Below are 24,089 nucleotides of genomic sequence, written 5' to 3' on the forward strand. Positions count from 1 at the left end.
TGAACTCCCGACCTCAGGTGATCCGCCTGCCTTGGCCTCCAGAGTGCTTGGATTACAGGCATGAGCCACCACACCGGCCTGGTTTTTCTTTATATACTTTTTCCTATTGTGCTTTAATTTTAGTATTTTTATTGTTTTAGAGGTTGGGTGTCACTGTTGCTCAGGCTGGTCTCAAATTCCTGGCCACAAGCAATTCTATATGCTTCAGCCTCCGGACTTACTGAGATCATAGGCATGAATCTCTACACATGGCTCTTCTGTGTTTTTTTTGGTTTTGTTTTGTTTGTTTTTAACTAAGCTTCTACATTAAATGATTTCAATGGTCTAACAATTTTTTCTTGATTTAATGTTGAGTATAGGTCCGTTTATTAATGGTTAGTCGAATGGCTAAACCAGAGGAAGTATTGGTTGTAGAGAATGATCAAGGAGAAGTTGTAAGAGAATTCATGAAGGATACGGATTCCATAAATTTGTATAAGAATATGAGAGAAACATTAGGTAAGTTAATGAATACTATTAATCTTTACCTTTATAAATCTATTCTGGGGTGGAACTCCATTTTAGGAAATGTGTTACATGTAGTTTCTAAATCTTTTCTAAACATACTGTTCATCAATAAAACTTTTTGCTCATGCTTTGCATTTGAAACAATTTTTTTCTTTGTAGTTTATCTTACTCATCTAGATTATGTAGATACAGAAAGAATAATGACAGAGAAGCTTCACAATCAAGTGAATGGTACGGAGTGGTCATGGAAAAATTTGAATACATTGTGTTGGGCAATAGGCTCCATTAGTGGAGCAATGCATGAAGAGGATGAAAAACGATTTCTTGTTACAGTTATAAAGGTATGCGAGGGCTAGATATGAATTAGAATTGCTAAATAAGTATATATTGTTACAGTAAATGATAAAAATATGTCTTATTTACAGGATCTATTAGGATTATGTGAACAGAAAAGAGGCAAAGATAATAAAGCTATTATTGCATCAAATATCATGTACATAGTAGGTCAATATCCACGATTTTTGAGAGCTCACTGGAAATTTTTGAAGACTGTAGTTAACAAGCTGTTTGAATTCATGCATGGTAAATCTGTTTCTTTACTATATTAGTTTATTTTGTTTTTAATTTTATTGAACAACTAAATGAATGTTTTTGTCTTGTTAGAGACCCATGATGGAGTCCAGGACATGGCTTGTGATACTTTCATTAAAATAGCCCAAAAGTGCCGCAGGCATTTTGTTCAGGTTCAGGTTGGGGAAGTGATGCCATTTATTGATGAGATTTTGAACAACATTAACACTATTATTTGTGATCTTCAGCCTCAACAGGTATGTTAAGTACTGAGCGTGTATTATTTTTAGAAAGTAATATCCATATTAAACTGTATTTATCAATGGAAATAGGAGGGCAACTATTAGATCGAGAAGTGTTTCTGATTAAATTTTCTTTTTCTTTTCCTTTTTTTTTTTTTTTCCCCCCTTAAAAATGAGTCTTACTCTATTACCCAGGCTTGAGTGCAGTGGCATGATTACAGCTCACTGCAGCCTTGAACTCCTAGGCTCAGGTGATCCTCCCACCTCAGCCTCATGGGTAGCTGGGACTAAGGCATGTGCTGCCATTATGCCCAGCTAACCATTTTTTAATTATCTTGGTAGAGATGGAGCTTGCCAAGTTGCCCAGGCTGGTCTTGAACTCTAGCTTCAAGTGGTAAACATTTGCCTCAGCCTCCCAAAATGATTACATGTATGAGCCACCACGCCCGGCCTGGTTAAATTTTCATAGTGAGACAGATTGTTTCTTTTTTTTTTTTGAGACGGAGCTTCACTCATGTTACCCAGGCTGGAGTGCAATGGCGCAACCTCGGCTCACCGCAACCTCCGCCTCCTGGGTTCAGGCAATTCTCCTGCCTCAGCCTCCTGAGTAGCTGGGATTACAGACACGCGCCACCATGCCCAGCTAATTTTTTGTATTTTTAGTAGAGACGGGGTTTCACCATGTTGACCAGGATGGTCTCGATCTCTTGACCTCGTGATCCACCCACCTCGGCCTCCCAAAGTGCTGGGATTACAGGCTTGAGCCACTGCGCCCGGCCCGACAGATTTTCTTTACCAGATGTTTGTTAGGCTGTTGCCGTATGTAAAATTATTCCTAACAAACAAAATTCAGATTTTTCACATTTTGAGCTTTTTTTTTTTTTTTTGTGACAGAGTCTCGCTCTGTCGCCCAGGCTGGAGTGCAGTGGTGCAATCTCGGCTCACTGCAGCCTCCACTTCCCGGGTTCATGCAGTTTTCCTCAGCCTCCTGAGTAGCTGGTACTACAGGTGAGCACCACCATGCCTGGCTAATTTTTGTATTTTTAATAGAGATGGGGTTTCACCATATTGGCCAGGCTGGTCTTGAACTCCTGACCTTGTGATCCACCCACCTTGGCGTCCCAAAGTGCTGGGATCACAGGTGTGAGCCACTGCACCTGGCCCCATATTTTGGGCTTTTTAATAGTTTTTGGGTTGTTTTTTTTTTTTTTTTTTTTTTATTTAACATGGAGTTTTCTTCTGTCACCCAAGATCGCAGAGGTGTGATCTTGGCTCACTGCAACCTCTGCCTCCTGGGTTCAAGCATTTCAAGCCTCCCAAGTAACTGGAATTATAGGCACTTGCCACCGCATCTGGCTAATTTCTTTGTATTTGTAGTAGAGATGGGGTTTCACCATGTTGGTCAGGCTGGTCTACAACGCCTGACTTCAGGTGATTTGCCAGCCTGGGCTTCTCAAAGTACTGGGATTATAGGGGTAGTCCACTCTACCTGGGCCAAAATCAGTTTCAATACATTTGTGAATTGCTTGAGTGTGCTTTTTTTTTTTTTATTAGGGTTTATAAGAATATAAAGTTTAAATGTCTGCTTTTTAAAATAGGTTCATACGTTTTATGAAGCTGTGGGGTACATGATTGGTGCACAAACAGATCAAACAGTACAAGAACACTTAATAGAAAAATACATGCTACTCCCTAATCAAGTCTGGGATAGTATAATCCAGCAGGCAACCAAAGTAAGTATTTCTACTTTTTCTTAAAGTTTTTATGGGATTGAGGAAGTCTGTGGGGTTTTGTTTTTGTTTTTGTTTTTCTGAAACGGGGTTTCACTCTTGTTGCTCAGGCTGGAGTGCAGTGGTGAGATCTTGGCTCTCCACAACCTCCGCTTCCCGGGTTCAACCAGTTCTCCTGCTGAAGCAGGAGAATTCCCCTGCACCCAGCAAAGACTGTGTTCTTTACAAATGTATTGAATTCAGACCTTGTAACATGTATGTCTGATCCATAAGTACTTTTATCTGTAGCTTTCTTTGCACATTTAAAAAACTATCGTGGCCTGGTGCAGTGGCTCTGGCCTATATTCTTAGCACTTTGGGAGGCCAAGGGGGGTGGATCACCTGAGGTCAGAAGTTCAAGATCAGCCTGCCCAACAAGGCGAAACCCTGTCTTTACTAGAAATAGAACAAATTATCTGGGTGTGGTGGCCCATGCCTGTAATCCCAGCTACTTGGGAGGTTGAGGCAGGAGAATTGCTTGAACCTGGGAGGTGGAGGTTGCAGTGAGCCGACGAGTCAAGCCACTGCACCCCAGCCTGGCCAACAAACAGGACTTTGTCTCCAACAACAACAACAACAACAACAACAAAATGCTGGGCGCAGTGGGTTATGCCTGTAATCCCAGCACTTAGGGAGGCTGAGGCGGGTGGATCATGAGGTCAGGAGTTAAAGACCAGCCTGGCCAAGATGATGAAACCCTGTCTCTACCAAAAATATTAAAAAATTAGCTGGGAGTGGTGGCACACACCTGTAATCCCAGCTACTTGGAAGGCGGAGGTGGAGAATTGCACAAACCTAGGAGGCGAAGTTTGCAGTGAGCTGAGATCATGCGACTACACTCCAGCCTGGTTGACAGAGTGAGACTCCATTTCCAAAAAAAAAAAAAAAAAAAAAAAAAATCCATGGTACAATTTTAATTCTCATTTGATCTTAAAATGGAATATATTATATTATTCTAGATATAGACAAAAAGACTTTTGTGTTCATTTTAACGTTTTGGGATTATAAACGTGGTTTACGGTAGGGGAAATGTAGTGGCTTTTGCTTTAGTAATTATGTGGATAATTCTTATGTGATAAATGGAATTTGCTTTTTTTCCTCCAAGAATGTGGATATACTGAAAGATCCTGAAACAGTCAAGCAGCTTGGTAGCATTTTGAAAACAAATGTGAGAGCCTGCAAAGCTGTTGGACACCCCTTTGTAATTCAACTTGGAAGAATTTATTTAGATATGCTTAATGTATACAAGTGCCTCAGTGAAAACATTTCTGCAGCTATCCAAGCTAATGGTAGGTGCTTCTGAATTCTTACACAATGTAGTATAAATAAAGCGTGGCCGGGTGTTGTGGCTCATGGCTGTAATCCCAGCACTTTGGGAGGCTGAGGGGGCAGATCCCCTGAGGTCAGGAGTTCGAGACAAACCTGGCCAACATGGAGAAACCCCGTCTCTACTAAACAAAAAAGAAATCCAAAAGTAGCAGGTCGTCGTGGCTCATGCCCTGTAATCCCAGCTACTCGGGAGGCTGAAACAGGAGAATCGCTTGAACCCCAGAGGTGGAGGTTGCAGTGAGCCGAGATCACACTGCTGTGCTCCATCCTGGGCAACAAAGAGCAAAACTTTGTCTCAGAAAACAGAAACAAATCACTTCCATTTTTACTTCCTTAAGTCAAGCATTCAATATTCTTCACTGATTTAAATCAGACCTCCTGTTTCCCAGATGACCCTAGATATATTTAAAACAGTTGGTGTGGCCGGGCGCGGTGGCTCACGCCTGTAATCCCAGTACTTTGGGAGGCCAAGGCGGGTGGATCACGAGGTCAAGAGATCGAGACCATCCTGGTCAACATGGTGAAACCCCGTCTCTACTAAAAATACAAAAAATCAGCTGGGCATGGTGGCACATGTCTGTAATCCCAGCTACTCAGGAGGCTGAGGCAGGAGAATTGCCTGAAACCAGGAGGCGGAGGTTGCGGTGAGCCGAGATTGTGCCATTGCACTCCAGCCTGGGTAACAAGAGTGAAACTCCCCGTTTCAAAAAAAAAGAAATAATTAATAAAATAAAATAAAAAATCTTAAAAAATTAAAAAAAAAAAAAAAACAGTTGGTGTACTTTTCCCTTTTAAAATTAGTCTTAGGCCAGGCACAGTGGCTCACACCTGTAATCCCAGCACTTTGGGAGGCCAAATTTGCCACCATGCCTGGCTAATTTTTTTTATTTTAATAGAGACAGGGCTTCACTATGTTGGCCAGGCTGGCCTCGAACTCCTGACCTCTTGATTCACCTGCCTCAGCCTCCCAAAGTGCTGGGATTACAAGCATCAGCCACCACACTCAGCCGGCTTTATGCTTTTTAATGATAAAATGAAATTGCAACTAATGTACACCTGAGTACCATTGTATAATTTTAGTGGTAAAGTTAGATTCCATTTGATTCTATTTTGTAGGTGAAATGGTTACAAAGCAACCATTGATTAGAAGTATGCGAACAGTAAAAAGGGAAACTTTAAAGTTAATATCTGGTTGGGTGAGCCGATCCAATGATCCACAGATGGTAAGTGAGAAATGCTTTGCTTGTGGTGTTTAGTGTTGATGCTGTGTTTTATGGACTACGTTATGCTCTTTTATGTGCATTTTACTAATTTAGAGGATATCTACTTTGTGGTTATTTTATGGCACTTTATATATTGTAGTCTTTACGTTAATATACTAACAGTTGTATTTCATCTTCAAAAGAAGATGCTGTTAATCAGTAGGGAAATGTGATAATGTAGCAAGATAGCTAAGATTTGGTCATTTTATAGTTCCATAGATAGGTTAGGAGGATTTAGTTAATGGAGTACAGGTGCTGTTTTTGCATTCTTCTTGACTTTTTAGAACAATTAATAGAGCTACAAAGTTTATCTCTCTCTTTTTTTTTTTTTTTATATATAAGAGCTATTTATGACAAACCCACAGCCAATATCATCACTTTACCTCTTTAGCTAAGTGACCACTTCCCAGATTAAAGGCTCGAAAGTCTTTTTTACATTCTTTTTCCTTTTCTTAAATGATTTGCAGAAAGGGAAATCACTTTCAGTAATAAAAACCAGCTGCGTTATCCCTCAACTTGTAAAATTGTGAATTAGTTTTAGATATTACTATATCATTTTATTCGTTGTATTCACTTGAACCATGGGACATTCCAAAAAGTTCTATTCTGATATCACTACTACTTGAAATAGTGTTTTTTCTGTTTTGTTTTTTGGGTTTTTGTTTTGGGTTTTTTTTAAGTGTGCTAGTTAATTTCATAATTTTGAAATTTCAGTATTGTTTCTTGTTAAGGAAATAATTTTCTTCAGTAAACTTGTTCTGGATATAATTCTTGTGGAATAATTAAGTTGGCTAACCTAGGCATCAGAAGGTTTTAAATATGTGTATCATGTGATCAGAACTGTATTTAAAATTTGAAAACAAGAAAAGATGTATTAAAGGAATTGTGATGTTTGTACTTTACAAGAAGCTTTGGCACATGTCAGGAGCACAGTGGGAATAATACAAAGGGTATCATTTTATTTATAAGTAAGATTTTGTTCACATGAAACATTGTGTTTCTTTTTCTTGTCTTGGCTTGGAACAGTGGCTCATGCCTATAATTCCAGCCCTTTGGGAGGCCGAGGCGGGTGGATCACTTGAGTTCAGAGTTCGAGACCAGCCTGTCCAACATGGTGGAACCATATCTCTACTCAGAATACAAAAATGCTGGGTGCGGTGGCTCACGCCTGTAATCCCAGCACTTTGGGAGGCCGAGGCGGGTGGATCATGAGGTCAAGAGATTGAGACCATCCTGGTCAACATGGTGAAACCCCGTCTCTACTAAAAATACAAAAAATTAGCTGGGCATGGTGGCGTGTGCCTGTAATCCCAGCTACTCAGGAGGCTGAGGCAGGAGATTGCCTGAACCCAGGAGGCGGAGGTTGCGGTGAGCCGAGGTTGCGCCATTGCACTCCAGCCTGGGTAACAAGAGCGAAACTCTGTCTCAAAAAAAAAAAAAAAAAAAAAAAAAATACAAAAATTAGGCCAGGTGTGGTGGCCCACACCTATAATCTTAGCATTTTGGGAGGCTGAGGTGGGCGGATCACCTGAGGTCAGGAGTTGAAGACCAGCCTGACCAACATGGTAAAATCCCCATCTCTACAAAGATTCAAAATTAGCGGGGCGTGGTGGCACATGCCTGTAATCCCAGCTAGTTGGGATCCTGAGGCAGGAGAATTGCTTGAACTTGGGAGGTGGAGGTTGTAGTGAGCCAAGATCACGCCATTGCACTCCAGCCTGGCAACAAGAGCAAAACTCTGTATTTAAAAAAAAAAAAAAATTAGCTGGGCTGTGGGAGGCGGAGGTTGCAGTGAGCCAAGATTGCGCCACTGCACTCCAGCCTGGCAGCAGAGCAAGACTCTGTCTCAAAAAATAATAATGTTTTTTTAGCTGGGCTGGAGGCATGTGCCTGAAATCCCAGCTACTTGAGAGGCTGAAGCAGGAGAATCGCTGGAACCTGGGAGGCAGAGGTTGCAGTGAGTTGAGATTATGCAACTGCACTCCATCCTAGGCAACAGAGTAACACTGCATCTCAAAAAAAAAAAAAAAAATCATTTTTTTGCATCACAATAAATATGAAATTAAGAAAAAGAAGTTACTCATTAAGTAAACTCAGTTTACTTAGAATCATGAAAATATTACTGGGCATTTTAGAATGCACCAGTAATCCCAGCTACTAGGGAGGCTAAAGCAGAAGAATCACCCCAGCTCTTCAAGTCCAGTTTAGACAACATAGCAAGATTCTATTTGAAAAACAAAAAAGGGAATTATAAAAATCCATAGTCTTCCTCATTTTCTGGGAGTAATTGATTATTGTTATTTCTGCTTGTGAAAATACCAGTTAGCATTTATTAGATTAAAAAATTGAGGGCTCACTCTCTGCCATCTCACATATACAGTATACCTAGAATCCTGATTCTGCCACAGTAAGTTGGAATCAGCCACTCAGTTTTGAACCTCACTTAATATAAGAGTTTTATTGCTGGACATGGTGGCTATACTTGTAGTCCAAGCTACTCCGGAGACTAAGGCAGAATTGCTTGAACCTGGGAGGTAGAGGTTGCAGTGAGCAGAGATTATGCCACTGCACTCTGGACTGAGAGACAAAGTGAGACTGTCTCCAAAAAAAACGAAAGACACTGTGTCCATGAGAGTTCCCAGTCTATTGTGATTTCCTGCTTGCTTTTCCTAAAAACTGTTTTAAGGTAGGAAAACATAATACAAACCCAAGATTTTTCTGTTTTCAGTAGATGATCATGCTGAATTAGTGACCACATACCTAGATTAAAACTTAACTTTTTTTTCCCCCCCTCAACAGGTAGCTGAAAATTTTGTTCCCCCTCTGTTGGATGCAGTTCTCATTGATTATCAGAGAAACGTCCCAGCTGCTAGAGAACCAGAAGTGCTTAGTACTATGGCCATAATTGTCAACAAGTTAGGGGGACATATAACAGCTGAAATACCTCAAATATTTGATGCTGTTTTTGAATGCACATTGAATATGATAAATAAGGTGTGTAATATTTCAGTTATATAAGGGGAAAGTCTGCAGGATATCCTTCTTGAAAGCAAAAGTATATCTATGAATGTAACATAATTTTAATGGCATGGAGTTTAAATATTTAAACTTGTATATTAGGGAAATACTTTCTTGGTTTTTAAGAATTTACTGCCGAGGAGTTTGAGACCAACCTGAGCAAAGTTAAAAAATTTACCAGTCATGGTGGCATGTGCCTGTAGGCCCAGCTACATGAGAGGCTGAAGTGGGAGGGTGACTTAAGCCTGGGAGTTCAAGGTGGCAGTGAGCCAAGATGGCGCTAGTGCACTCCAACATGGGCAACGGAGTGAGACCATTTCTCAAACAAGAATAATTTACTACACAGAATCTTGATTGGTAAAAAGTAAATATAGAAAACAGATTTTAACATTTGACATGGCATGTAGCATTTATTGAAACCTCATAGCAGGTCACAGGCATTCTTTTGTGAACGTAGTTTTATTTATTTGTTTGAATAAATGATAAAGTAGGTCTGTATGTTTTAATTATAAAAGTGTAGTATATGCTTATAAGAAACAGGAAAATGGCCTGGTGCTGTGGCTCATTCCTGTAATCCCAGCAATTTGGGAGGCCAAGGCAGATGGATCACGAGGTCAAGAGTTTGAGACCAGTCTGGCCAACATAGTGGAATCCCGTCTTTACTAAAAATACAAAAAATTAGCTGGGTGTAGTGGTGTGCACCTCTAATCGCCGATACTTGGGAGGCTGAGGCAGGAGAATCACATGAACTCAGGAGGCAGAGGTTGCTTGTAGTAGGCCAAGATTGTGCCATTGCACTCCAGCCTGGGTGACAGGGCAAGACTTCATCTCATAAAAAAAAAAAGGAAAGGAGATGTTCTGGTTTTTTTTGTTTTGTTTTTTGGGTTTTTTTTTTGTTTTGTTTTGTTTTTGCTGAATCCTAACCACTAGACAACCAGGGAGGAAAGATGTTAAGTGGACACATTTACATAGCAACTTTAATTTTTTTCCTAATCTGTAGTAGTAGTTTCATATTAAAAACCAGTCTAATGGTAATAATGGTTTTGATGCGTTCTCTTTATTAATAAGGTTAGCCTTCTATCAGTTGGATAACTCTTGTTGGTAATAGGGGATAGTTTTATTTTCCATGAGAGGTGGATTATATTTTGTTTGGGTTTACCTTTAAGGTGATATTATATCTTCTGGGGGTTTATTGGAAACTCCAAACATTTATGCTGGATTAAGGCTTCCTTTTCCCCTCCTGTCTAACATAACAAAGACAGTGAAACATTATTTTCTTTCCACCACTTATTTTTAGGACTTTGAAGAATATCCTGAGCACAGAACAAACTTTTTCTTACTACTACAGGCTGTCAATTCTCATTGTTTCCCAGCATTCCTTGCTATTCCACCTACACAGTTTAAACTTGTTTTGGATTCCATCATTTGGGCCTTCAAACATACGATGAGGAATGTCGCAGATACAGGTAAATAAATGATGCTGTTTTATTCATTTGCCTGCCAATCCAAAGTAAGATGATATATATAAATAATTGTACAAAGGAAGGTATTACGTGTTCAGAGTTTTGAGTGCATGAATTACATAAGTGAATGTCTGAGAAAATACTATAAGCAGTTTAAGCAACTGTTCCAGATTGAGTCCATAGGCAAACCTGAGTTATGGGGAGAAGGGCCTAAATCAAGATAAGGAGTATATCAGTTAAAAGACATGGCTCTATATCCTCACCAGTGAGTGTTCCTTTTCCCCATAGGCTTTTCCTCTGTAGCACTAAGGGTCAACATTTGTTTTAGTAATAATTGGTTTGTGTAATACAAAGTTCTACTGAGTAGTGCTATTGTAGAAGTTCATACAGAATCAGGTAAGCTTTCAGAAATGGTGAAAAGGTGATAATAGTCACAACTTAGATAATTTTTTCCATAGGCTTTTAAAATATTCACAGATTTTTCATTTTTATTTCAATAGTTTTTAGGGAACCAGTGGTCTTTGGTTACATGAATAAGTTTCTGTAGTGGTGATTTCTGAGATTTTGGTGCACCCGTCACCCAAGCAATATGAACTCTAGTTGATGTATAGTCTTTTATCCATCACCCCCCCAAACACCCTTACCCTGAAGTCCCCAAAGACCATTATATCATCTTTACGCCTTTATATTTTCATAGCTTAGCTCTCACATAACTTAGATTATAATTATAAATAAGCCAGCATTGGATATAGTTGTACTCCATTATTAATTTAAGAAATCTTAGCCAAGTAATTATTACTCATTATCCCAAGAGAAAGAGAGAACAAAGTTAGATAGTAACTTTCTATTGGTATTCTATATTTTTTAGGCTTACAGATACTTTTTACACTCTTACAAAATGTTGCACAAGAAGAAGCTGCAGCTCAGAGTTTTTATCAAACATATTTTTGTGATATCCTTCAGCATATCTTTTCTGTTGTGACAGACACTTCACATACTGCTGGTAAGAATTTAAAACCATTAAAATGTTAAGTGCTGGCTGGGTGCCCTGGCTCACACCTGTAATCCCAGCACTTTGGGAGGCTGAGATATGGGGGCAGATCTCAAGGTCAGGAGTTTGAGACCAGCCTGGCCAGCATGGTGAAACCCAGTCTCTACTAAAAATACAAAACATTATCTGGGCGGGGTGGCACATGCTTGTAATCGGGAGGCTGAGGCAGAAGAATTGCTTGACCCAGGAGGTGGACGTTGCAGTCAACCGGGATTGCCCCACTGCACTCCAGCCTGGGCCACAGAGCAAGACTCCGTCTCAAAAAAAAAAAAAAAAAAAAAATGCTGCAGTTGTATTACGTCTTGGAGTTAATAATTTTCTTCTTATCAACAGGTTTAACAATGCATGCATCAATTCTTGCATATATGTTTAATTTGGTTGAAGAAGGAAAAATAAGTACATCATTAAATCCTGGAAATCCAGTTAACAACCAAATCTTTCTTCAGGAATATGTGGCTAATCTCCTTAAGTCGGCCTTCCCTCACCTACAAGAGTAAATACACTTTTTAATAAACTTAGAATGTTCCTGGTCGGGCACAGTGGCTGACACCTGTAATCCCAGCACTTTGGGAAGCCTGGGTGGGAGGATTGCTTGGGCCCAAGAGTTGGAGAGCAACCTAGACAAGACCCTGTTTCTACAAAAAAATTAATTGGACATGGTGGTGTGCATCTGTAGTTGTTTGTATCCTGAAGTTCAAGACTGCAGTGAGCTATGATTGTGCCACTGTACTCCAGACTGGGTGACTGAGTGAGACCCTGCCTCTTTTATTAAGAAAAAAAAAAAAAAAAAGGCTGGGGAGGGAAAAAAAAGGAAGGGGCCACGTGCAGTGGCTCCCACCTGTAATCCCAGCACTTTGGGAGGTTGAGGCAGATCAGCCGAGGTCTGGAGTTTGAGACCAGCCTGGCCAATATGATGAAACACTGTCTCTACTAAAAATACAAAAATTAGCAGTGTATGGTGGCATGTGCCTGTAGTTCCAATTACTTGGGAGGCTGAGGCAGGAGAACCGCTTGAACCCAGGAGGCAGAGGTTGCGGTGAGCTGAGATCGCGCCATTGCACTCCAACCTGGGCAACAAGAGCAAAACTCTTGTCTCCCAAAAAAAAAAAAAAAAAAAAAAAATCCCAATTAAAAAACCCATTATTTAATCATTGTGTTTTGATTTGCAGTGCTCAAGTAAAGCTCTTTGTGACAGGGCTTTTCAGCTTAAATCAAGATATTCCTGCTTTCAAGGAACATCTAAGGGATTTCCTAGTTCAAATAAAGGTATGTATTTGCACTTGCAGAAATATTAGGGCTAAATGTGACCACTTAATTGTTACATTGTAGAACTTTTATCACTTGATTTGTCATGCCAAATAAGTGGAGTTTGAAGATAATACATCTATACAATGTCACTAATCAAAGAACCTGAGACCGGTAATGGAGTGAAAAACTAAATCAGGTCCAATAAAGATAGGTTTGAGGAGATGTTTGGGTGAACTTGTTATTAATGTAATTCATTTTAGGGATTGTTAAGTATATAATGGAATAGTGCGTAAGAAAAACATTATTAGTTCTTTTTATAAGGCTTGTGTTGGAGACAGAGGTTGAGATCATGCATTGGGGTGACAGAACAAGACTGTCTCAGAACAAATTTCTGTGGATACATAGGAGGTGTATATACTTACGGGATGAAATGCATGAGATACTTTGGTAGAAGCATACAATATGTAATAATCACATGGAATATTTAATATATCGTATCATGCCATGAATTTTTTTTTTTTTTTTTTTTTTTTTTTTTTTTTTTTTTTTTTTGAGAGAAGGTCTTGCTCTTGTTGCCCAGGCTCGAGTGCAGTGTGGTGTGATCTTGGCTCACTGCAGCCTCCGCCTCCCAGGATCAAGCGATTCTCCTGCCTCAGCCTCCCAAGTAGCTGGGATTACAGGCACCTGCCACCACACCCAGCTAATTTTCATATTTTTAGTAGAGACAGGGTTTCACCATGTTGGCCAGGCTGGTCTCAAACTCCTGAACTTGAGTGATCCACCCGTCTCAGCTTCCCAAAGTGTTGGGATTACAGGCTGTGCCCAGCCCCATGATTGTTTTATAACCTTATTTTTCCACAGCTAGCAACTGGGGGAAAATATTGAGGTTAATTCAGCTACACAGTATATTGTATCACTATTCTATAATTTAAAACCCTGTCAGTTTTTTGTTTTTTGTTTTTTTTTGGTTGTTGTTTGTTTGTTTGTTTTGTTTTTGAGACAGTCTTGGTTTGTCGCCAGGCACCAGGCTGGAGTGCAGTGTTGTGATCTCAGCAGCTCACTGCAACCTCTGCCTCCTGGGTTCAAGCAGTTCTTCTGCCTCAGCCTCCCAAGTAGCTGTGACTACAGGCGCGTGCCACCATGCCCAGCTAATTTTTATATTTTTAGTAGAGACAGGGTTTCACCATCTTGGCCAGGCTGGTCTCAAACTCCTGACCTTAAGTGATCTGCCCGCCTCGGCCTCCCAAAGTGCTAGGATCAGGCGTGAGCCACCGTGCCCAGCCAAAAACCCTGCCAGTTTATGTATAATTTATATTCCTTCTCTTAAAGGAAATAGCTCATCTATGATTTCTTTATTTTTCAAAGGCAAGTTGAAGTTTATTGCGTTGACATTTCAACTGTCTGTTTTCACAGGAGTTTGCAGGTGAAGACACTTCTGATTTGTTTTTGGAAGAAAGAGAAATAGCCTTACGTCAGGCTGACGAAGAGAAACATAAACGTCAAATGTCTGTCCCTGGCATCTTTAATCCACATGAGATTCCAGAAGAGATGTGTGATTAAAATCAAAATTCATGCTGTTTTTTTTTTCCTCTGCAACTCTTATTGGCAGAGGAAAACAGCATGTGGGTATTTGTCGACCAAAATGATGCCAATTTGTAAATTAAAATGTCACCTAGTGGCCCTTTTTCTTATGTGTTTTTTGTATAAGAAATTTTCTGTGAAATATCCTTCCATTGTTTAAGCTTTTGTTTTGGTCGTCTTTATTTAGTTTGCATGAAGTTGAAAATTAAGGCATTTTTAAAAATTTTACTTCATGCCCATTTTTGTGGCTGGGCTGGGGGGAGGAGGCAAATTCGATTTGAACATAGACTTGTAAATTCTAATGCAAAATTACACATTTTTTCCTGTAAACAATACCAATTTTTAATTAGGGAGCATTTTCTTTCTAGCCTATTTCAGTCTAGAAGAAAAGATAATGAGTAAAACAAATTGCGTTGTTTAAAGGATTATAGTGCTGCATTGTCTGAAGTTAGCAACTCTTGGACTGAATCGTTTGTCTAGACTACATGTATTAAAAGTCTCTTTGGCAAGTTTGCAGCAAGATCATGTGCATATCATCCCATTGTAAAGCGACTTCAAAAATATGGGAACACAGTTAGTTATTTTTACACAGTTCTTTTTGTTTTTGTGTGTGTGTGCTGTCGCTTGTCGACAACAGCTTTTTGTTTTCCTCAATGAGGAGTGTTGCTCATTTGTGAGCCTTCATTAACTCGAAGTGAAATGGTTAAAAATATTTATCCTGTTAGAATAGGCTGCATCTTTTTAACAACTCATTAAAAAACAAAACAAAACAACTGGCTTTTGAGATGACTTATACTAATTTACATTGTTTACCAAGCTGTAGTGCTTTAAGAACACTACTTAAAAAGCAAAATAAACTTGGTTTACATTTATTTTTTCCTTTATCGACTCAGATTTATTCATATATTGATGATAGTGGATATTTGTGTTTAAGCATCAAGTAACATTTTAAATGAAGTTTGACACATTGATTTACAAGTAAATTTCTACTGTTATTGTTACTAGTAAAGGCAGCAGGTGTGTAATATGAGCATGCTCCTTTTGTTCTCAAGAAACAAATTACTCCTGTGACATTTTGACTCATTTTACCTTTATTTGGGATTACAGGGCACTTGTCTAACTCTAGTTAGCATCTAAGTGTAACAGAGAATACACATTAGCCTTAGAATGAGAACACAGATATAACCTGGTACAAGTATTCGTTGTATTATTATAAAATGTAAGTAAAATGTAAATAAGTAGCCATGAGTCTTCTAAAAAGGGTGAGTAGGGGCCAGGCTTGGTAGCTCCCACCTATAATCCCAGCACTTTGGGAGGCCGAGGTGGGCAGATTGAGTTCAGGAGTTCAAGACCAGCCTGGCCATCGTGGTGAAACACTGTCCCTACTAAAAATACAAAATTTAGCTGAGTGTGGTGGTGCACACCTATAATCCCAGCTACTTGGGAGATAGGCAGGAGAATCGCTTGAACCCAGGAGGTGGAGGTTTCAGTGAGCTGAAATTGTGCCACTGCACTCCAGCCAGAGTGATATTCTATCTCTTTCGTGTGTGTGTAACTTTTTTTTTTATTTTTTGAGACAGAGTCTCGCCCTGTTCCTCAGGCCGGAGTGCAGTGGTGCGATCTCAGCTCACTGCAGCCTCTGCCTCCTGGGCGCAAGCAATTCTCCTGCCTTAGGCTCTGGAGCAGCTGGGATTATAGGCATGTGCCACTGCACCCAGCTAATTTTTGTATTTTTTTTTTTTGAGACGGAGTTTCGCTCTTGTTACCCAGGCTGGAGTGCAATGGCGCAATCTCGGCTCACTGCAACCTCCGCGTCCTGGGTTCAGGCAATTCTCCTGCCTCAGCCTCCTGCGTAGCTGGGATTACAGGCACGTGCCACCATGCCCAGCTGATTTTTTGTATTTTTAGTAGAGACGGGGTTTCACCATGTTGACCAGGATGGTCTCGATCTCTTGACCTCGTGATCCACCCGCCTCGGCCTCCCAAAGTGCTGGGATTACAGGCTTGAGCCACCGCGCCTGGCTCTCTCTATTTTATATAATGTGTGTGTAAATGGACAAATAATGATTTCCAGACATCTGAGGGCAGTCTCATGAATTGTAAAATGGAAATAAACAAATAAAAGCAACTTAAAAACAGACTGCACAGGCAAGAAAATAAACATGCAAAACCAAAAAACTGTCACCAGTACCCTTAGAAAAGATTTTTCCAACCAAGAAATAATACAATATAGATACATTAAGATTAAAAAAAATTGGAAATAAGAGAATAGCAGCAATAGTTAAATCTTCCAAAAATAGAGTAAAAAGAGAAAGGGATATAAAATACAAACTAAAAATTTGAGGAGCACTTCATAAGTAAACCTGAGTTCCAAATAGAACAAAGAAAATGGAGGGTATGGAAAAAGGGATTCGAGAGAATTTCTTCAAACATGATATCAATTTGCTGAGAACAAATCACTAAATATCCATCTTATAAAGGTAGACCCCAGGTTGTCCAGGTGTTGTGACATATTTGTTGTCGCAGCTACCCCCTGAGGCAGGAGGATTCCTTGAGCCAGGGAAGTGATGGAGCACACCTGTAGTCCTAGCTACTTGGGAGGCTGAGGCAGAAGGATTGCCTCAAACCAGGCTTTTCAAAGCATGCTGGGCCTATAAATTGTCACTGCACTGCAGCCTGAGCAACATAGACTTATATGTGGGGTGCAGTGACTCAGTTGTAATCCCAGCACTTTCAGAGGCCGAGGTGGATGGATCACAAAGTCAGGAGTTCAAAACCAGCCTGACCAAAACAGTGAAACCTGGTCTCTACTAAAGACAAAAAATTAGCTGGGCATGGTGGCGCGTGCCTGTAATCCTATCTACACCAGAGCCTGAGGGAGGAGAATTGCTTGAACCAGGCAGACAGAGGTTGCAGTCAGCGGAAATCGAGCCACTGCACTCCAGTCTGGGCAACAGTGCCAGACTGTCTGAATAAGATGAAAGGCCCAGAAATGGAGAGATAGAGGGAAGAGGTTGACTGTACAGTACATTCCAGGGGTGAATGTTAGTTTGTGATAAAGTGCTCTGCTGTTGACATTTGAGTTGTGTCAAATAATTTAGTAACTGTCATAACTGGTCTCCAAAATGTTGATTAACAGTTAGACACACTCATTAAACTTTCGGTTGTTTCATACCTGTAATGAATGATCCATTATTTTTATCTTGCAGTGGCTGGTGCCAGGGCAACATCTCTGAAGGAGGACAGATGAAATAAAACTGAAGTCTTATACCATGAATCACAGATGAAATCTGACATGTATCAGTCTGTCTTCAACACCAACCAGAGTAATTTCCAGAACCTAGTCTTCCACAATGAATTGAGGGGCAAAATTGTAGCTAGGCACTCCAACTTGATGTAAAATAGTACATATTCTGCCTTATTCTCAAGTTACCGAAGATAGCTTTAAAGGCAATGAATTTATAGAAAATAGGTAAAACGAAATGATTAGTTTGGAACATTGGTGCTGGATAATTCTTCATAATTTAGTTGTAGACATTAAGGAAAGCACCTAGAAGGGCATCTAACCCAACCTTCCTTCTGAGACATTCCAGCTAACCAGTTGTCCAGCCACTAGATCGTCATGCATGTGCAGCTGATGCATTAATCTGTTGGCACTGTGTAGCACAGGGACAAGGAGTGATCTGGATCACTGGAGTACTTCAAATTGATGAGGTTTCTGGGACAAACTTTTCTCTTTTTGAGACAGGGTCTTGCTCTGTGGCCCAGACTAGAGTGAAGTGGCATGATCACAGCTCACTATACCCTCAAACTCTTGACACTCAAGTGATCCTTCCACCTCAACCTCTCAAGTAGCTGGGACAACAGGTGTGTGCCACCATGCCCAGCTATTTTTCTTCTTTAATTTTTTTGGTCTTCTCATGTTCAAGCTGGCTGAACTCCTGGGCTCAAGTGATCCTCTTGCCTTGGCCCCCCAAAGTGCCGAGATTACAGGTATGAGCCACTGTGCTTGGCCTAAAACTGTATTTCATAATAATTTCAATTTGTATTCTACCATCAGATAATCAGGGTATTTGAAAAGAAGCTACAAGAATAATAGTTTGTATGAGAGGCTCTGCATTAAAAAACAAAAAGCTCGTTCATCTGTAATCCCAGCACTTTGGAAGGCTGAAGCTGGCGGATCATGAGGTCAGGAGTTCAACAAGACTAGCCTGACCAACATGGTGAAACCCCGTCTCTACTAAAAATACAAAAATTAGCTGGGCATGTTGGTGGGTGCTTGTAATCCCAACTACTTGGAAGGCTGAGGCAGGAGAATCATTTGAATCTGGGAGGTAGAGGTTGCAGTGAGCCAAGATGGTGCCACTGACTGCACTCTGAGCTCAGGCAACAAGAGCAAAACTCTGTCTCGGAAAAAAAAATTGTTGTTACACATTGAAAACCAAAAAAAAGGCCAGTCGCAATGGCTCACGCCTGTAATCCCAGCACTTTGGGAGGCCAAGGTGGGCAGATCACTTGAGGTCAGGAGTTGGGGACCAGCCTGGCCAACATGGTGAAACCCTGTCTCTACTAAAAATACAAAAAAAAATTAGCCGGGTGTAGTGTGCACCTGTCATCCCAACGACTCAGCTGAGATCCTGCCACTGCACTCTAATCTAGCTTGGGTGACAGAGCAAGATTCCATCTCAAAAAAAAATTCCAAATAGGATGAATAAAATGAAATTCCACAAAAATCAAATTTTCATCTTCCAAATTGGCAAATATTAAAATATATCCAGTACAGCCAAGATATAAGAAATTGGGAACTGTCTGCTGATAGTATAAAATGATGCAATGTTAATGCATTCATTAATAGGTAAATATTTAATGACTGCTTACCTACCATGTGCTCAGGATACAATGAAGAATGAAACAAAGGTCCAGCTCCCATGGAGCTTACATTCTAGTGGGTAGGAGATTGACTGGGGAATATTTTACACAGGGTAGCCAGGGAAGGCTTCTCTGTAAGGTAACATTTGAGCAGGAAGCTAGGAAGCAAACCATGTAATTATCTAGGCAAAGTGCATTCAGGTAGAGGGATCAGTGAGTGCAAAGTTCCTAGGGGGGAACATACTTCGTGTATTAGAGCAGGGTTTCTCAACCTCAGCACAAAGAGGATTTTGGGCAGGTTAATTTTTTCTTTTTTGAGACGGAATCCCCCTCTGTCACCCAGGCTGGAATGCAATGGTACGATCTCGGCTCACTGCAATCTCCGCCTTTCGGGTTCAAGCAATTTTCCCGGCTTAGCCTCGCCAGTAGCTGGGATTACGGGTGCCCGCCAATTTTTGTATTTTTAGTAGAGATGGGATTTCACCATGTTAGCCAGGATGGTATCGATCTCTTGACCTCGTGATCCGCCTGCCTCGACCTCCCAAACGTTGGGATTACAAGTGTGAGCCACCACACCCGGCCTTGAGTTTTAAATTCAAAAACAGCTGCCTACTCAACAACTCCTTTTAATAATCTCACAGGTACCTCAAATTGAACACTTCCAAAATAAAATAGACCGTATACAAGAATTATTTTCATATTTGCCTTTCCAGTCCAGATCTTTTCTCTGAACAGCGGCCTAATCAACAACTCCTTAATCTCACAGGTACCTAAATCTGAACACTTCCAAAATGGTACTCCTCATCTTAACCTCTTTTCCCTTTGGTGCTCCTTTAAGTGATCTCTATCTTTGCTAAAGGCACCCGTTTATGGGCACTTAGTGAATGCGCGTATTTATTCACCTGTGCATATCACAAATCTGGAGCCAGCCCTGATACCATTTATCCCTCTCTTTATACTCATCAACCAAGTCTTTTTCCTTTCTCCTCTAAAACATCCTTAGGATTGACTCTCTTTTCTCTATTTTTTTCCAATTATCCTAGTCCAAACTATCATTATGTTTCTGGATTAATATTATTGGCCCTCCAGTAGTCCTACTTCCAACCCACGCTCTACAGATTAGTCACGATATTTTAAAATACAAACCTGGCTGGGTGCAGTTGCTCACACCAGTAATCCTAGCACTTTGGGAGGTCGAGGTGGGCGGATCACCTGAGGTGAGGAGTTCAAAACCAGCCTGGCCAACATAGTGAAACCCTCTCTCTACTAAAAACAAAAAAAATTAGCTGGGCATGGTGGCATGTGCCTGCAATCCCAGCTACTTGGGGGCCTGAGGCAGGAGAATCACTTGAATCCAGGAGGAAGAGGTTGCAGTAAGCTGAGATGGCGCCACTGCACTCCAGCCTGCAGGACAGAGTGAAACTCAGTCTCAAAAATAATAAAACACAAATCTGATTTTGCTGCTTCCAGACTTAAAAGCTTCCCACTGCTTGTATGACATAGGCGAAAATTTTAGCAAACTTTTTGTACTCTCTAAAGTCTGGCTGAGGTCTTTTCCATCAACCACATTCTAGTCATGCTGGCTCTTGCAAGTGTGACAGGCTGGGGCCGGTGTCATGGGCAGTAAAGGAATTTACCAAGATAGGCATAGGTAAAGAAAGCAAATGTGGCCAAGCACAGTGGCTCATGCCTGTAATCTCAGCACTTTGGGAGGCTGAGACGGGTGGAACACAAGGTCAGGAGTTCAAGATCAGCCTGGCCAAGATGGTGAAATCCCGTCTCTGCTAAAAATACAAAAAGTAGCTGGGCGTGGTGGCAGGTGCCTGTAATTCCAGCTACTCGAGAGGCTAAGACAGGAGAATCGCTTGAACCCTGGAGGTGGAGGTTGCAGTGAGCCGAGATTGCACCACTGCACTCTAGCCTGGGCAACAGAGTAAGACTCCATCTCTCTCTCTCTCTCACACACACACACAAAGAAAAGTGAGGCAGATTTTTTTTTTTTTTTTTTTTTTTGAAAGACGGGTTTCACCATGTTGGTCAAGCTGGTCTTGAACTCCCGACCTCAGGTGATCCACCTGCCTTGGCCTCCAAAGTGCTTGAATTACAGGCGTGAGCCACTACGCCAGGCTCAGGGAAAGTATGAAGATACATGGCAAGGGTGCAATGGTCAGCACAGCAAAGAAGCGGTTGTCTGCAAAGAGGTAGGGGCTAGAGGAAGTTTTTCAGGGTCTTGCTGGAGGGGGCTACATGTGGAATGAGATCATGCCGCTGGGGATATGTGTGGAGCAAGGTGGTCGTGCTAGCCGGTTGTTTGGGGTTAGTGGTCTCTCAGAACAACAGTTCTCCCAGACCTGACCCCCAGGCCCCTTCCTCGTTGTTGTTTTCTTATCAGGACTATACACCCCACCCCAAGAACAGTGACAAATGTTTGGCATTGGGGTGGAGATCTCATCTTCCAATTACTTTCTGCTGAACCTGGACATAGCAGTGGCCCTACCTATTATTGTTGGTCTGTTAGGAGACCCTGTGAGTGATTGTTCCTGATTGTGGGACTTAGGATATTGGATTTTGCCAGAAAAAGGGACTCGTCTGAGAAGGGGAGCATTTCAAAGTGAAATTTGTGTTCAACTGGATCTAGGGGAGATTTGTAAAGGTAGCAGGCATCACTGGGGAGATACTAATATCCCATGTGCAGCGTCATTTGAAGGTAAAAACTGTTGGTGAATTCTAGAAGATAAAAATTGGCTAGGAGCTACTCCAAGAATGTTATGAAGTTGTCAAAAAAATAATAATAATAATAATTGGCCAGGAGCAGTGGCTCATGCCTGTAATCCCAGCACTTGGGGAGGCTGAGGTAGGCGGATCATGAGGTCAGGAGTTCGAGATCAGCCTGACCAACATGGTGAAATCCTGTCTCTACTAAAAATAAAAAAATTAGCCAGGTCAGGCGCTGCGGCTCATGCCTGTAATCCTGGCACTTTGAAGATAAAAATTTTGTTTCTTAAGCCAGTTACCAAAAAGGCAAAGAAAAACCTTTTGCAGTGTGGCTGTTTTTCCCTATTGGAAGTCCATTTAGATAACCTGGAAATTAAACTCAATGAAAAAGTATTTGAATTTAATTAGACACAGCATAGGGAACCAATTTTACAGCGATTATTATGTCTTAATTACATACAACATCCCATTTATAAATCTTCTTTCATGAATTTTCTCATGACTTAGACAATTTACAACACTCTTAGACTTTCACTTGTCCTAAATATCCTTCTTTTAAAACAACCAGTCATTTTATTTTACAAAAAGAATTTACCATGTAAGATCCTTTCTCATATAAAATCTCCTTTTCATAACCTTCCTTACCAAAAATACCTCTACCTTTACAACCTTTATAGTGTGGAATTTACCTCTCTTTAAAAAATTGGTTGGTTAGATTTCTTGCCAGGGCTTGTTTGAATAAGTGTGGGCTATTTTAAACCCCTGAGGTAGAGGTATCTACGTTGAAGTTATTGGTTAAAGATTTAGGTAGCTCTCCTGGGAGAAATAGAGCTATTAGAGAGAAATATGTGCTGGGCAATGTGGCTCAGTCCTGTAATCCCAGCACGTTGGGAATGAAGAATCTTTTGGGGAAGATGAATTCAGAGAATGGGTAAATATTAAGCAGGCACCCATCCTTGCCCCAAAGGGATGTGGGGTATTTAGACATTATCAGAGACTGGTGGGAGAATGGTAATTGATCACTTAAGGGGTGTGAATTTGTTTTTTGGAGGGAGGGGTGCCATTTGCCAGTTACCCAACAGGATTTGGAGGAGAGTTGCTTGGAGCAGATTAGTACAGAGTAGGCAGTTCTTTTTTTTTTTTTTTTTTTGAGACGGAGTCTTATTCTATTGCCCAGGCTGGTGTGCAGTGGCGCGATCCCAGCTCACTGCAACCTCTGCCGCCCAGGTTCAAGCAGTTCTCCTGCCTCAGCCACCCGAGTAGCTAGGATTACAGGCGCCTGCCAACTTGTTGGCTTTTTTGTATTTTTAGTAGAGAGAGGGTTTCATCATCTTGGCCAGGCTGCTCTTGAACTCTTGACCTTGTGATCCACCCACCTTGGTCTCTCAAAGTGCTGGGATTACAGGCGTGAGCCACCACACCCGGCCTCAGAGTAGGCAGTTATTGAATCCAAAGGGAAATTTATAATTTTATTTGCTATTTCCAGAGTTGCCTTGGCTTTGTCTTGTTGATGATGATGCCTAATTTGCAAGCCAGCTGGAGCAGAGGGCCTCTTCAGCTCAATGCCATTAGGGGGTTGGGATTCTGTCCTGGGGGGCTTTTGGTTCTCAGGGAAGTCCTGTTTTCAGTGGCTGCGCTTGTGGCAGAGGGTGTAAGCCATATGGGGCTTTTTCCCATTTATTCCACTGGGGCAGTCTGACTTCCTTCCAGTGGCTTGGCTTCCCACACCAATGGCAGTTACCTGGAGGAGTGTCCTTAAAGCAACCTGGAGTGGGTCAGGGTGTTCTAAAGCAGCCAACAGTTGAGCCTGCCTCTTGGCCGTGTGTGTGTGTGTGTGTGTGTGTTCTGAGACAGGGTCTTACTCTGTCGAGTGGGTCAGGGTGTTCTAAAGCAGCCAACAGTTGAGCCTGCCTCTTGGCCGTGTGTGTGTGTGTGTGTGTGTGTGTGTGTTCTGAGACAGGGTCTTACTCTGTCTTACTCCAAGGATGGAGTGCAGTGGCACAATTTTGGTTCTCAGCGACCTCTGCCTCCCAGACTTAGGTGATTCTACAGGTGTACCACCACTACACTTGGCTAATTTTTGTATTTTATTTTATTTTTGAGACGGAGTTTCACTCTTGTCATCCAGGCTGGAGTGTTTTGGCACAATCTCAGCTCACTGCAACCTCTGGCTCCCGGGTTCAAACAATTCTCCTGTCTCAGCCTTCCCAGTAGCTGGGATTACAGGCACCTGCCACCATGCCCAGCTAATTTTTGTATTTTTAGTAAAGACAGGGTTTCACCATATTGGCCAGGCTGGTCTCCAACTCCTGACCTTGTGATCTGTCCGCCTCAGCCTCTCAAAGTGCTGGGATTACAGGCATGAGCCACTGCATCTGGCAGATTTTTGTATATTCTTGTAGAGAAGGGGGTTTGGCCATGTTGCCCAGGCTAGGCTTGAACTCCCGGAGTGAAGCAATCTACCT

The 24,089-nt window shown here is 41.3% G+C and overlaps 1 protein-coding gene across 6 annotated transcripts in view; it reads left to right on the forward strand.

Moving 5' to 3' along the window:
• The window catches only part of XPO1 (exportin 1), a 59,359-nt gene extending 44,445 nt beyond the window's left edge, over nt 1-14,914 (forward strand). For 3 of the 6 annotated variants that reach the window (XM_032292021.1, XM_032292022.1, XM_032292023.1), the window contains exons 12-24: nt 360-498; nt 667-848; nt 933-1,089; nt 1,171-1,334; nt 2,918-3,052; nt 4,194-4,377; nt 5,534-5,640; nt 8,479-8,673; nt 9,995-10,163; nt 11,029-11,163; nt 11,545-11,704; nt 12,381-12,477; nt 13,873-14,813. In XM_032292021.1, coding sequence (XP_032147912.1) covers nt 360-498; nt 667-848; nt 933-1,089; nt 1,171-1,334; nt 2,918-3,052; nt 4,194-4,377; nt 5,534-5,640; nt 8,479-8,673; nt 9,995-10,163; nt 11,029-11,163; nt 11,545-11,704; nt 12,381-12,477; nt 13,873-14,019 — 1,971 coding nt within the window. In that variant the 3' untranslated portion in view covers nt 14,020-14,813. Of the gene's footprint in view, nt 1-359; nt 499-666; nt 849-932; nt 1,090-1,170; nt 1,335-2,917; nt 3,053-4,193; nt 4,378-5,533; nt 5,641-8,478; nt 8,674-9,994; nt 10,164-11,028; nt 11,164-11,544; nt 11,705-12,380; nt 12,478-13,872 lie in introns of all 6 variants that reach the window. The other 3 variants (XM_032292018.1, XM_032292020.1, XM_032292019.1) reach the window with 3 other exon arrangements.
• Nucleotides 14,915-24,089: the final 9,175 nt, after the last annotated feature.

This window comes from Sapajus apella, unplaced genomic scaffold (assembly GCF_009761245.1).
Source record: "Sapajus apella isolate SASKATOON/1434 unplaced genomic scaffold, GSC_monkey_1.0 scaffold26, whole genome shotgun sequence".
Lineage (NCBI taxonomy): Eukaryota > Metazoa > Chordata > Mammalia > Primates > Cebidae > Sapajus > Sapajus apella.